Genomic DNA, 13,888 nt, shown 5'->3' on the forward strand with positions numbered 1-13,888 from the left:
CGTAGGCAGATTCTTAAAAGTAGGGGTAACATGGAAAATCTGACAAAATTAAGGGGTACCACGGAAAATTTCCGTATCTCAATTATGAAATTTTTTTTTGAAGAAAAACAACGTACAAATATTAATGGAGAGTACTTGATCATATTATTAAATTTAAATATAACTATTAGATATAATGAGTAGCAATTGTCCGTATTCGGTATTCGGAATCTGGTTGGATGTCGAACTAAGTGGAAAAAAGATAGTGTAATTCTGAGTATAAATAGTAGAATTGTCCCACATCAGAAAAATAATCAAAGTTTGGTGAATATATTACATATAAATAATAGAATTGTCCCACATCGAAAGATTAGTATAAGGTAGGGTGATTATATGATTATAAATAAGAGTAAACCCAAGTATATATTAATCTTTTATTTTTTTTGAAAGAGATATTTTAATAATATGTAAACCAATCATTAGACATAGAATGTAAACATTAAACCCCTATAACGTTTTTTTTTTTGCGTTATAAATAAGTTTATTACCCCGTTGCAACGCACGGGCATTCAAACTAGTATTGTTAATAAGCACAACTAAATCAAACAAAATATGTGAAACTATTATAATGTCATGGCAAATGTCGAAAAAAATTCGAGAAATCTCTCGTGACAAAGCCTAACTCGGATAATTTTAGGAAAATTGCCTCGAAATTTAAGGGGTAGAGTAACATTTAAGATATTAGAAACATATATTACTACCTCTTCATACACACACACATATATATCTACACAAACTGAAGACAAAAGACATTTGTTGGTTTACATATCTTCTAGCATAATACTTCGTACTTATTTATGCCTTAGTCTCAGCAGTTTCTTTTCGTTTGTTCGAAATTCTCGGGTACAGGAAAAAGTTAACATAAAGAAACTGATGAGACTCAGAGAGTAATAGACATAAGTTGGGTGTGTTCATTTAGTAAAAGAGCTGGAATTGGCATCAAAGGCACGGAGTTGAACAACGATGACACTAATGTTGTCACGGCTACCACGAGCAATGGCTAGCTCAGCTAACATAGTCGCGGCTGCAGCAGCACAGTTGCCATCCACGCCTTCTAATACCGTCTTACTGACCTGTCCTCTAAAGCATTTCCTAACCATATCGCCTGCTGTGTCGTTGTCAATCACGTCCCATAACCCGTCTGTGCCGATCACTATGAAATCGTCTAATCCATTCCTCTTGCATACCTCTACTTCTGCCTCTGTACTCTCATCATAATAATGTGAAAATTTGTTATTTGTTTCGATTTTGTGTATTTTTCAATTGTGAAATGTATTAAGTAATGTTTACCTATTGATCTTGGTGTTAAAGGCGCACCTGATAGCAAGTCCCTAAGATTAATTCCTCCAGCTTCCGTTCTTTCCTGTTCAGCTGATCTCTCAACCTACAAACACAACAAGCTAAGAGACTCAACCATGTACGTGACCTCCGGCAAAACCGGATCAAAATCATCAAATAAGTTGTTAACGAATAACCCCCACTTATAAATGACTGGAACGGAGAAAGTAATACGGAGTACATTTTTTTTTTTGTTATTTATATCCTTTTTAGCATTTTTTTTTTTGTTATTTATATCCTTTTTAACATTGTTTTTGGATGACGAGAGAACTCACGGCTGCTATCTTTGATGCGCACTGGTTAAACCCCCAAGTATACGTGATAGTCTGCAAATCACGCACACCAGGTTAACCACCCTTTTTAGGGAGTAACAGGCTCGAAGTCTAGAACTCTAGAAGGCACAGCCCCATGCCATTTTACGCCCACAAAATTGCTTTTGGCGACGCTTAAACCTGAAACACTTTGGAGTTTCACCCAATTTTTTTTTTATTCATTTCTTGTTACCTAGATTTCGGCCTTAGAAGAGTCAACGATACACAGTGACTTACAGAAAAACGCCATTTTTTATTGTGTTTTTCGTATAATTTGGTTGATTCTAAGACATTTTCGAGATGAACTCTTCCCGTCTTGCAAAAAATAGAAAACGATAAAAACAAATAACTGAGACGGATGGATAAAATCAATGGGTTACATTGATACCTTGGGACAGCGTGACAATTGCAAAGAAGCATCGTCACGAAACAAGACAACACGACAGTCACCAAAACTCGCGACCACAATCTCCGCCGTACCAACCACCACAACCACCAATGCAGTGGCTCCCACCTTCTTCCGACCGAAACTCGACAGCGTGGCAGTCACCTCAGCTTCCATCCTGGCAAAACTATTGGCCATTACACTCTGCCAGTCCACGTCCACCGCTCCCCGTTCGACACGTGTCATCTCATCCGCTACAAGGTGGTGGAGTCTCTCCTTACACCTGTCCGATACCTTATTACTTCCGTGGCCGTCGAATACTGCGAAGAAGTCGTAGGATGTCTCAACTTGTTTCTTACCCTTTTTATTTTCATGTTCGTCTTCGTGTTTGTGTTTGTGTTCGTGTACATCACACTTGAGACGTACAAGGTTAGGGTATACAGTAAAAGCGTCTTCCATGGATCTCCGTCGTCCGATGACGGAGATGAGGCCGTGTTCGATGGTTGGTGGGTTGCTCATCTTACCTTCATTCTTTTCCATCGATACGTACACTACATATTTTCAGAGTTTTTTTTTTAATGTATCAACGTCTAGTTGATGATAGATGTACTCGTCTCTTTTCAAAGACTTGCTACTACAACGTAACTGTATTTAAGCCATACTTATCAGGTACGTACTAAACATAAACTAAATACATTCCGTTCCAATTATTTATTTTTCTTTAATTAAAATACTCGCATAAAAGTTCAAAAATAATTGAAACAGAAACTAAATACATTTCGTTCCAATTATTTATTTTTCTTTAATTAAAATACTTGCATAAAAGTTCAAAAATAATTGAAACAGAAACTGTAGTATTCGACTAAGTAATTGAATGTAACATGGGTAGATGTTTGTTTGTTTTTTGTTTTTTTCTTAGTGAGGAGAGAACCTCTTGCCGCTATTTTTAAGGTATACTGGATAAACTCTCAAATATACGTGATAGCCTACAAATTTCGTATACAAGGAAGAGAACACAATAGTTTGTTTTGAAGTGTGCGTGACACGCGTATAAACACATGTTGCATTGAATTTGAGTATGGCTGAGTTGGTGACACTTGAACATCCTTCCAAAATTGCAATCTCCATTGTAACTTGTGCATCATAATAATGACATGCTAGGATGACTAAAGAGTAAAAGACTACGGAGTATATCAATCCTTTGTACTTTTGTAGGACTAATGATACGTATTTCTTTCAATTCTTTGAAATTCTAATGAAAGGGATGAAGTATATATAATCCCTCTGTCTCAATGATTTATTTACTTTCAATTAAAATATCGCTCAAAAATAAAAAGTGTAAACAAATGATTGAGACGGAGAAAATAACTGAAATTGAATTCATTATATGAGATGGGCTCAAAACCTGTCGACAATGAAATTACTGATGATTTATGATTACCAGAAAAATAAAGGTGTCAAATAAATAAGAAGCATATTTTTCTTCAGCAATTGGACAAGTATACCATTTTTGGAGTAAAGTTAAAGACTTTAAGAGGTGCTATGCTCTGTTCATTATGAAGTTTTAGCCTTAAATGTGATCGGGACAACCATGATACAGACCCAATGAACTCAGAAATCAATGAACACAAATGCTCTGGCCAACAGCAAAATGTCATCCAAACCTATAATTGGTAAATTTAAGTTAAACGTTACAAAATAAATTATTATTATTAATTATTAATAAAAATAAAACAACACCCAATCCACAGTTATATAATTAGGATTGGCCGCCTATAAAATCTTCGAGTGAAAGGGAAAGGATGTACAGGATTGAATGAGTGAATAGGGAGGAGAACTGAGTTGAAGCAGCAAAATGAACGAAACCATCGTGTTTAAGCACTTGGGCTAACTCACAGTCTTGTACATTTCATCAATGACATTCTGCAAAGCCAAAGATTAATATCAGTGCAAAACTTATCCACTTAAAACGTATACCCAGCTCACATACCAGTAATAACTCTACTCGAAATTAGACACCTTTCGCCTATATTTATAAACGCCAAATTCATCCCAAGTCTTAAACCACAATGCAACATAATGGTGTTGCTCAAAAATACAAGTTAAATAAACTGCTTCCCTGAAACTTTCATAGCCATACAGTGAATGGGTTTGGTCTATAATTATTTTTCGTGTTATAAGTTTCAGAACTATTGTCATATGTTCGCTCGCAAAGGTCCCTTCGCTTTTCATGAGGCATTGGTAGACACAGAAATTTTGGTTTTAAGTATAGATCACGGAGTTCAATAGTTTTTTTAACAAAAAATGGGCAAAATTACACACAAAATCTATTTCCTAAAGTCATCAGACCAATGTACTTTAATGTGGATCTACCATTTGTTGGGGAGTGGGGGGTGTTATGTTAAGGGGGAAGGGAAGACGGTACCTGATAATATTTGAGCATTTGGGGCCTCTTTTTCTTATAGGTTGGGGTGAGAAGGTCGCGCTCCATATCAAAGGGAACTGGATCCAAATGAATAGCTTTGATAATCTCAAAACCTTTCAGCTGTAGAGATCAATATAAATGTCACAACACAAATATTCCTACAAACAGGCAAACAAGCAACGGGGAAAGGGAAGAAACAGTCGATGGCACCTTTTTCTCTTTTCCAATCTTTGATAGCTCTCCAAGTATGTATTCCTTGGCCTTAGGGTTGACACAAAGAGAATCGAAATCCTCGTGGATATCATTTGCTTCCGCCCACCGTTCAAGTGCACCCTTGTTAGGATTAGCAACCGCAACGAGATATGATTGAAAACTATTCCCATATACCCATACCTGAAATTGAAAGAGACATCAGTACAAGCACGCACAGCCATAATAACCAAACAATACTACTCCCATCCCAATTTATTGTCCCCATTAGACTCAAGTGGTCGTTCGAAGTCAACTTTGACAAATAATTTTTCCAAATGTTTGTGACTGTAAACTGAAAATTTTATCGCGTTTGATTTATCATGACAAATCTTTTCAAATTATAATATTGATCAAAGTTGAAATTTGATTGATGAACAACGACACATGGGGACAATATAAATGAGATGAAGGGCATAATACACTAATGGACAGAAATGGAGACTTTTAACATGTTTATGCCCACTACCCCCTTGCTGTGATTACGTCTTTTCACAACCATAAGACACACCCTTGTTGGAAAAGGAATAAATTAGAAAGAATCTCGAAATTTCTAGATGAAAACGAAGCCTCTCCATCAGAAAAGGCCAGGTTGAAACACCAAGCAACAAACAAGTAGACAACACTTATCCCCATCCCCCTTCTCAGACTCCCAGTATGAAAAGAATATTTTCATGCCCAAAACATACCGCATCAATGGCAGAGCAAAGGCCAAAGATGTTCTCCAAGTTTTCGACTGCAACATACTCTCCTTGTGAAAGCTTAAATATGTTCTTTTTACGATCAATAATTTTCAGGCTTCCATCTGGTTGCCACTCGCCAACATCACCTATACGAACAATTAATCAGCAAGTTGTGCTACAAAATAATGTGTAATCAAGTAAAGCTTAGACAATTAGAAAAAGACTAAAAACCTGTGTGAAACCATCCATCAACCATAACTTCCTTGGTGAGATCTTCACGCTTGTGATAGCCTGAGAAGAGGGTTTTCCCCCGTACACAAACTTCTCCACGAGGTACGCTGGAGAGGGCATCATATCCCATTTCAGGTACTGATTCAAGGCATACATCCACATTTGGCACTGGAGGCCCCACTGTACCAAGCATCTGAAGCTCATTTGGTAAAGAAACAAACGTTCCCGCACAGGTTTCAGTCAAACCTGCACATAGATTATCGGATTTAAAACTTCAAACATATATCCCACATTAGCGATGTATCTGTGTGTTCATTAAAAAGTCTATGTAATCTCCATGTTTATGGACTAATGTTTTACCTCTGTACTATTACAGGTGGCATAACAAAAATCAAACGGTTTAGACCAGGTTAGTCTTGCGGTTCTTGACAAACTAAATAGTAGGTTTTCTAATGTGAACAATGCCTTTGGTGATGGAAAATTTCACTTTTATAAAGCGAAGTAATGACTACCTTCCACCCCCAAATAAAAAGTGAATAAATAAACAAATAAATAAATAAGTAAAGAGGCAGTGAGTCGAAAGGACAGGAATAATTTGGAAATAGACAAGTACGAAAAGAGTCTAGATGTAAAAGGAAGGGAAAACTGGTGGCACATTAAAAGATTAAAGAGAATATAACACAAAACGATGCCACTTGAAAGCTCGAAAATAGCTATCCATTTGGTACTTTATTTGAGTTCCGTGAAATAAGTTTACCCCCAAAATCTTGTATAGGAGTCTTAAATTCTTCTTTCTGCTTACTGTCTTTCAGTGATTTTTAGTAAAGAGTACAGAAAAGAGTTCCAATACTCAATGCTAATGTTAAGAATAAGTATACCATATCCTTGTAAAACATAACAGCATGCAACCACACGCAGAAATGTTTCTACATGAGTAGCAAGTGGAGCTGCTCCAGATAGTATTAGCCTCACTTTTCCACCCAAAGCTTCCTTCACCTGAGAATAAAAAAATACAATTGAGAAGAGATGCACACACTTTTTAAGGAAAATAACAGAGAAGCAGCAACATGAAGACCACGTCTAGCAACCACTAAAAGAATAATAGAGAAGGGTAAATAAAGTAATGTTATAGGATAGTGGCCAATAATTGGATATAGTTCATACTTTGTTGAAAACAATCTTGTCAAACATAGGAGCTGCGTCTGAATGCTTGGATCCCTTCTTCATATTATTGAATTTCCTGAACATCATAAATACAGTTGTTATCAAAAACCCAAACAGTTAAAATCAGTGTAGAACAATATTGCCACGGTGTACCTAAAGCGAGGTAAGAAGGGTTGATGTTCACAACCATACCCCTATGTTAACAACACCAAAAGGCTTTTGCAGAATGACTCGATATAAAAATTGTGTAATTGCATCAGAGAATGCTACTTTAGCCCAGTACATCAAGGGGTCCCGGAAATTGCACACTGGGCGGTATCAGATGTTGTGTTAGCAAGAAGTTGTTTCCGAATGACCCAAAGTAAAAGTTGCATCATAATCCAAAACTAAAGAATAGCAGCAAGGTACACTAAACTAAATCAGCCAATCAAGACGTGTATCAGCAAACTCAAATTCAAAACCCATTTTAAATATGACTTAGAAGGTGGACAAAAAAAGCGCTCTGTCCTAACGAAAAGGCATTCGAACTTTTTATTTTAAAGGTGCTTACCGTGAGTAAGCAAAGCCAAAAAGTGCACGTTTCAGCATACCCCCAGCACGGAGTTTCTCTTGCAATCCTGAGAGTGAAACGGTAAATAAACATTTGCGAAAATGACTAATTCATTAACAAACCCCTGATAAAATTTGTGCTCTCCATTTCACTCATGGTTACCGGATTCGCTCGGTACCCTACAAATCGCGAATCGTTAAGCGAATTCTATCATGTTACTTACTGAAAATACATATAACACATATTCTATAAGAGCGAATCGCGAATCGGTAAGGACGTATTCATAGCGAATCCGATAACCATGGATTTTCACTTGAAATGTCTCCATTGCTATTTTGTGGGAGGATTTTCAACCATGAGGCTAATTCAGAGAAATGGAGTGAATTAAATACAATAGTTCATGACTAATACAAAAGCTGGTTAAACTTTGAGAACGAATGTCTTCTCTAATCAAGGAATGGCAGGTAAATTATGGTAATAAACATCTCAGTCAGCAAAATAATGTACCTGAATAAATTCTATCCAATACACGTGGAACAGCGCAAAATACAGTTGGTTTCAATACTGCAATATCGTCAAGCAACAATTTGATATCCTGGAAGTCAGAGAAAAGAACAGTTGCACTTAGATACTATCCTCCGGATAGACAAAACAACAAGCCACTACATGTGATGATCACTTTAAAAAAAGAAAATGTGCAGTCACTCACCCCTCTCCAAAACCCTATTTTCGCACCATGTGAAATAAAGGCCTCCTCAATAACACGATCAAATATATGAGCCAGAGGCAAGTAAGACAGATATACATCATTCACCTCCAACTGCAAGATGTTTTCAGAAGTTAGAAATCAATATGTAATATTAAGACCTACTTGATGACTATGATGCCAGCGAATTGTATTCAAGTCACCTTTTCCTTGGCATTCTCAAGGAAGCTAATAACACCAGCTATCATGGTGGTAATGCTTTCATTTGATATCAGGACACCCTTCGGGTCACCAGTTGTTCCACTAGTATACATTATTGTGCAAATGTCGGTTTTGTCCTTCTTAACCAATTCATACTGTGTATCACCTGCCTGGAATACAAACAGTCAAATGAAAAAGTGGACAACAATAGCAAGGCCATCGTACAGAACGACTACAGCAAGACACCTTAAAGACCCTACAACAACCACAACAACACTACCCCATTGTTTCAAAGGCTCCACGTCCATGACAAGGTAAGGGGGTCGATATATAAAGCAACTCATGTATTGAAACAGAAAGATACTATCCACAGATGACCAATAATGTAAATTGAGTTTCATTTGTGTCAACTGACTGTTTCTTCACAATACAAGAAGTGTGGATAGTTATTCAGTGAGCCAACTAAACCAAGTACTAATGAGATCAAAAAAATTATCGAACACACATGCAGGCAATAGAAAACAACAGATACATCCTTAACCCACCCATAACTGAATAATTTACAAGTACATGGAGCCTCGTATGTAACTAGCTATAACTTGGTGCTGTGAATTGACCTTAGTCATTAAATCCTTACTAATTTAGCAAAAGCCTTTACGCAAAAGAAGTTCTTAAGCCATGAATGTTTTTTGTATTAAATAAAAGACCTGTATTGAATAATATGAAGAAAATTACCAGAGGATAAAGACTACTGAAGGTATGAAAAAGATAAATACAATTGACACCGGAAATGAATCAACGTTGAACATACCAGTTGCAAAAAGTCATTCCAATCATATATCTGCAGACCATATTTTTCAACTTCCTCTTTCTGATCAGAGGATACCTTGCCAAAGCTCACCAAAGCTGTACATAAACCATCATACGGTCCAATCAGCAACAGAGAGTGTTATATGAGCTACAAATATAAATCACAGATAAACAGAAGACACTTACTTTTCAAGTATTTTGAGGTGTTTTGCAGAGTTTTGAGAAGCTGAAACCACAAGTAAGCAACATATTAAAATTCACATCAATCAAAGAGTTGCATGTTTGCATCAAATCTTAGAAAACAAAAGCAACTGAAGCAAGTCCTTGTTATTTAGCCAATATAGATACAATGAGGTTCTCATAGGTAAACAGAAAAATAACAATATAAAATAGTATAGTGAATATGAGCCTCAGCTAGTAAGCCTTATTGATGAACACTAATTGTATTAGATATTGAATTCAAGCAAGAAAAGAGCAGGACAGGACATAACGCCCACCTCAGGGAGCTTTTTTTCTTCAACAAATGCAATTGTTACTTCTGCATGGGAAATAATAAATTCCACAGCACCAGCCCCTGCATTATGAATATAGATGAGAACCCGGTCGGGAGAATACAACTGTGTGAATCAATGTGCAGCATCAAGGTCAACAAGAGGGGGACAAACGTACCAAGTGTGTCGTACAATGGGACACAGTAGAGGCCATGGGCATTGCACGCCTGTAAAATTGATCTATTGTTAGATTATAAACAGTAAAGAATGTTCAGAGATGAATTTATCCATTCATTTCAAGGCAACAAATAGAGAACGACAAGTGCAACAGGTCAATTTGTGAAGCCACGATGGAAAAAGAGAGAAAATCCAGAGACGTTATGATACACAAAAAGTAAAACTAATATTATGTACAGAGGGGGCATGAAAATGTCATCCAAATTTCCGCAAACACCAAATAAATAAATGTATATAGGGGAATAAGAGGAAGAAGAAGATTACGAAGATACCTCCATGCTGATCACCCATTCTGCACAATTTGCTCCATAGATACCGCAACGCCCTCCCTGTCAGTAACATACATATTATAGCGCAAGCTAAAACTAAATTCTGCAATTTGGGAGGAGTGGATGGGGGCTTAAAAGGAATATCGAAAGAATAGAAATGTATTAAATTCAGAATATCTGAAAGTTAAAGTCTCCTGTTGGACAAATGAAATTCAAATTGAGCTACCATTAGGATTTTCATAGGCCATAGGTCTAACATCACACAGGTCACTTCCCATAGGTTTTATTCAGTTAAAAAATATAATCCACAAAATTATAAAACGGCTGAAGGTTGTCTATCTTGTCACCTATCGGCTATCAGTAAAAAGATGGAAGCATGCAAACATACACAGTTGCACACAGAAAGCTTGAGAAATCTCAAAACATAGAAGACTTTTAACAGGTAAACTCTTGAAGACATTACCTCATTAACACCACAATGACGAATAGAGTTTCCTACTTTGATTACAGTATCAAAAACCTCTTTGTAAGTAAGCCAAACATATTCACGAGCCTGCAGTCACAGAGAAGCAAGTGTGAAGCTTGGCACATCATATAAACAAAAACAACTTATAAGGTAAGCTACAGTCATGTACCTTCCCATCCACAACCTCACGGCGACCAAGCATCGGATTGTCAGGGAATTTCTCCGCAGACAAACTGCACAATAAACATAGTAATTAGTTTCATTATATAGAGCTCCTATCTGATAAAGAAAATTGAAGGGGTCAAGTTTAAATATGCTGGCACAGAATCATACAATCTGTGCAACCAGAAATTCAGACTCAATGACACAAAAGTGCAGTCAAGATGTGTCTAGGAGGCTAAAACCTAATACTTCACCAGGTGCAGTTGCACCTAATAGGACAGGACGAAAACAGCGGAAGAGGCATTGAAGGAGCTGTAAGGCACGGCCTAAATAAGTAAAACAAGATGCTGTTCGCCACTTTTCCTAGCTCTATAATAACAACATTACCTCAGTGTCTCAAGGGCTTTGGCCAAATGGCGAGGTAAAGTGAGGTCGGATGTACGCAAGCCTAACCCTGTATTAACTATACAAAGAGGCTATTTCCGGATGACTCGGAATGATAATATGAAAATTCACGTTACTAATTGCATCAACTATTTCAGAATTTAAAGAAGTGCAACCAATTTAGTGAGATCCATTTGTTGCTTCATTAGCTCGTCACTTATTTTGATGCTGACTGACTAGGTTTTGTCCAAATGGGCTAAAATGAAAATGGGGAGGAAAGTAGAGTAACTGCTAGTTTAGAAATATATGTGAATTGTATATAGATTAGTGTGTAATTGTTTTTTATTCCAATGTATTCAGAAGTCAAAAATAGTGAGCCTTTGACTCCATTAGCACAGGAACTATGCTCTTTGGTTCCTCCATTGGCCCCATTTACTAGTAATTCCATGACAATGATCAGATAAGCTCAAGGATCCACAGGGAACAATGTACATAACTGATAGAAGAGTTTCACTAATTCTTAAACTGGTCAATGTCCAACATGGCATGTCCACCAGTACAACATTTAAAATGGAAGTATGTACTCAGTAATGTACTCCTAATAGATAGATCGTGTACAAATTAACAAAGCACACTTTCGCTATATACATCAGACTAAGGGCTAATTGGTAGGCATGCTTAGCCATGATGTAAGTCCTGTTGTTTTAGCAACTCATACAAGGCTATTATGCATGAATTGAAATATAACCAAGGACGAGTATTCAGGTCATTACTCAATCCATTCCCATTCATCTAAACACTTTACAGAATGCATAATTGACTTGAAAGGAGTATTTTGTATTCAAGTCTTAAACTAAATTCCTGCCTACCAAATATCAACGTTGGCTTGTATCATGTAGCAGATTCTTAACTCAATCACAGACTATGGAATATGTAACACGACCTTTAATGTCTTGCATAAAGTACAATTCCGCAGCCTGCCAAATACTCCCTCCATACCAGACCAATGGTAACACTTACCTAATACGGCTGTACCACACCAATGGTAACATTCCTTATTTGGCCCACAACATTACCAAGTTATCCTTATACCTTTTTTATATTTACACAAAATGCCATTACATACCCCATCTATCAACCCACAATTAAACCCACAATTACATACCCCACCTATTTTTTTCCCTCTTTACCCCTGCTTTTACCCTCTTTTCTTAAAAACCCCATTTTTTACCACGTTACCATTTGTCTGGTATGGAGGGAGTATATTACATAATGCTTAATTGACTAGTATTCAAGTATTCAGGTCTTAACTCGCGGACATATACCGGTCTACCTAGCATTTTACACAACTACTACTACTACGTATATCGTATAAACATTAATGCTGCTTACAAACAATATCCAATAACAGAAGGAGACTTTTATAAAGAGATGGTCAATAGCGTGGAATATGGATCTAACTGCAATAAATGATAGATACAGCTGATGATATTTTAGCTAGCATATGCCCGAAAACATTTACCTAACCAGTAACCACTCTTTCTATAAAACTTTAAAAACAGGAGCCTTTAGTAGACTTTGTTGGAGGACGACTCCAAATTAATTCACAAACAGCACAACGTCCAAATAATTCAGAACTTCAAACTAATTAATAAATCAGTAACACCAGCACATTAATCAGGAACTTATACAGAAACAAAACCAACCAAATTTTCGACACATTCTATATTAAAAGTTAAGTACAGGTACATCATTATACACAAATAAATTTACTCGAGTTGTATCAAATTGAACTATAAATCTTGATTCAAAACCGTAATTTTAAAAATAAAATTAAAATTATTCCACATTGTAGCGTGTATGTATACGTAGTAAACTCCGTCCAAATCATCAGCACTGACGAAACAAAATGATAAGTTAGTAAGGACTTTCAACACCTAAACAATTAAAAATCCGATATTTTTAAAAAAATCACTCTCTTACCCAACAACATATTTACGTTTTATTAAAACTCTCACAAAAGAATAAAAACGTAAAGAATTACTATTAACCTTCAAAACATCGAATCACTAAAACTTTCAATCTATATATTAGCCGTAAGATATCAAATCCTGACTCCGCCACTATTATCGTACACTTAAGATTAACGCTGCGAACTACCTCAATTTCGCAATCGCTCAATCAATCACAATCGAAGTCAACTTCGCGAATAACAGAAAAGGTAAAATTCAACCAAAAAAGCAGAAAACTTGAAAAAGAAGAGAGAGAAATAGACCGAAAGATGTCCCAACAAGTGTCCATGCCATTAGGAGGCGGAGGAAAACCGTCTTTAGCGAAAATACTACGGAAAACCGGTCCGACCGACGGTTTACCGTCGATTTCAGGCTTGGCCGGTTCGATCTCGTAAATGAACCGCTTCGAAGTTTCCGCCATTGTCGATGAATCTTCGAGCTTTCTCTATCTAAACGTAGAAGGGATGGGTTTTTAAGGATGGCTGAGATTTGTGTAGTTTAAGTACTGTTAAACACGACTTGTACTTTCCATCCACTTTCCATGGGATGGGTTAACGTCACTAAAAAGGATTGGGCACGGAGTCTAATTAGAGACCATCTCATATAAGAATTAGTAACCCCATTAGTTGAACAAACATAAAAAAACTTAATTGAATTGTTTTTTTTTTTTTTTGGTTTGTGAATTGAAATTTTTCAGAAATTCACCGCTTATACGAATTGAGAGAAACTTATTTCCTATAAGACGTTTTACAGTTACATGAGTTCAATAAAAGGT

General features: G+C 36.6%; 2 protein-coding genes across 3 annotated transcripts; both read right to left on the bottom strand.

Annotated features, from left to right (window-relative positions):
• Positions 1–671: 671 nt before the first annotated feature.
• Positions 672–2,735, bottom strand: LOC141652352 (putative protein phosphatase 2C 8). 2 transcript variants are annotated; one of them, XM_074459833.1, is made up of 3 exons: positions 2,077–2,735; positions 1,357–1,423; positions 672–1,240 (listed from the first exon to the last, which is right to left on the bottom strand). In XM_074459833.1, the coding sequence occupies exons 1-3, from the start codon at positions 2,611–2,613 to the stop codon at positions 951–953; spliced, it is 894 nt and encodes a 297-aa protein (XP_074315934.1). In that variant the 5' UTR covers positions 2,614–2,735; the 3' UTR covers positions 672–950. The 2 variants fall into 2 exon arrangements, with proteins under 2 accessions (XP_074315934.1, XP_074315933.1); XM_074459832.1 differs by having other exon boundaries at positions 888–1,240; positions 1,330–1,423; positions 2,077–2,732.
• A 1,026-nt stretch (positions 2,736–3,761) lies between these two features.
• Positions 3,762–13,888, bottom strand: LOC141653653 (long chain acyl-CoA synthetase 4). The gene is made up of 19 exons (XM_074461479.1): positions 13,377–13,888; positions 10,725–10,788; positions 10,553–10,642; positions 10,093–10,149; positions 9,762–9,810; positions 9,590–9,666; positions 9,279–9,318; positions 9,094–9,188; positions 8,285–8,452; positions 8,085–8,195; positions 7,883–7,970; positions 7,376–7,442; positions 6,826–6,901; positions 6,540–6,657; positions 5,662–5,907; positions 5,437–5,576; positions 4,709–4,891; positions 4,499–4,618; positions 3,762–3,996 (listed from the first exon to the last, which is right to left on the bottom strand). The coding sequence occupies exons 1-19, from the start codon at positions 13,532–13,534 to the stop codon at positions 3,961–3,963; spliced, it is 1,983 nt and encodes a 660-aa protein (XP_074317580.1). The 5' UTR covers positions 13,535–13,888; the 3' UTR covers positions 3,762–3,960.

The sequence above is a fragment of the Silene latifolia genome, chromosome 4 (genome assembly GCF_048544455.1).
Source record: "Silene latifolia isolate original U9 population chromosome 4, ASM4854445v1, whole genome shotgun sequence".
Lineage (NCBI taxonomy): Eukaryota > Viridiplantae > Streptophyta > Magnoliopsida > Caryophyllales > Caryophyllaceae > Silene > Silene latifolia.

What these genes read in the sequence shown, in the direction of transcription:
- LOC141652352 (XM_074459832.1), bottom strand. Translation starts at nt 2,613, where the DNA reads ATGGAAAAGAATGAAGGTAAGATGAGCAACCCACCAACCATCGAACAC. An exon ending in AATTGTCACGCTGTCCCAAG is followed by an intron (nt 1,424 to 2,076) that starts GTATCAATGTAA and finishes TTGTGTTTGTAG; the next exon opens with GTTGAGAGATCAGCTGAACA. An exon ending in TTTAACACCAAGATCAATAG is followed by an intron (nt 1,241 to 1,329) that starts GTAAACATTACT and finishes ATGAGAGTACAG; the next exon opens with AGGCAGAAGTAGAGGTATGC.
- LOC141653653 (XM_074461479.1), bottom strand. Translation starts at nt 13,534, where the DNA reads ATGGCGGAAACTTCGAAGCGGTTCATTTACGAGATCGAACCGGCCAAG. An exon ending in GTGAGGTTGTGGATGGGAAG is followed by an intron (nt 10,643 to 10,724) that starts GTACATGACTGT and finishes CTGTGACTGCAG; the next exon opens with GCTCGTGAATATGTTTGGCT. An exon ending in AAATGCTCAAATATTATCAG is followed by an intron (nt 3,997 to 4,498) that starts GTACCGTCTTCC and finishes TTGGCTTTGCAG; the next exon opens with AATGTCATTGATGAAATGTA.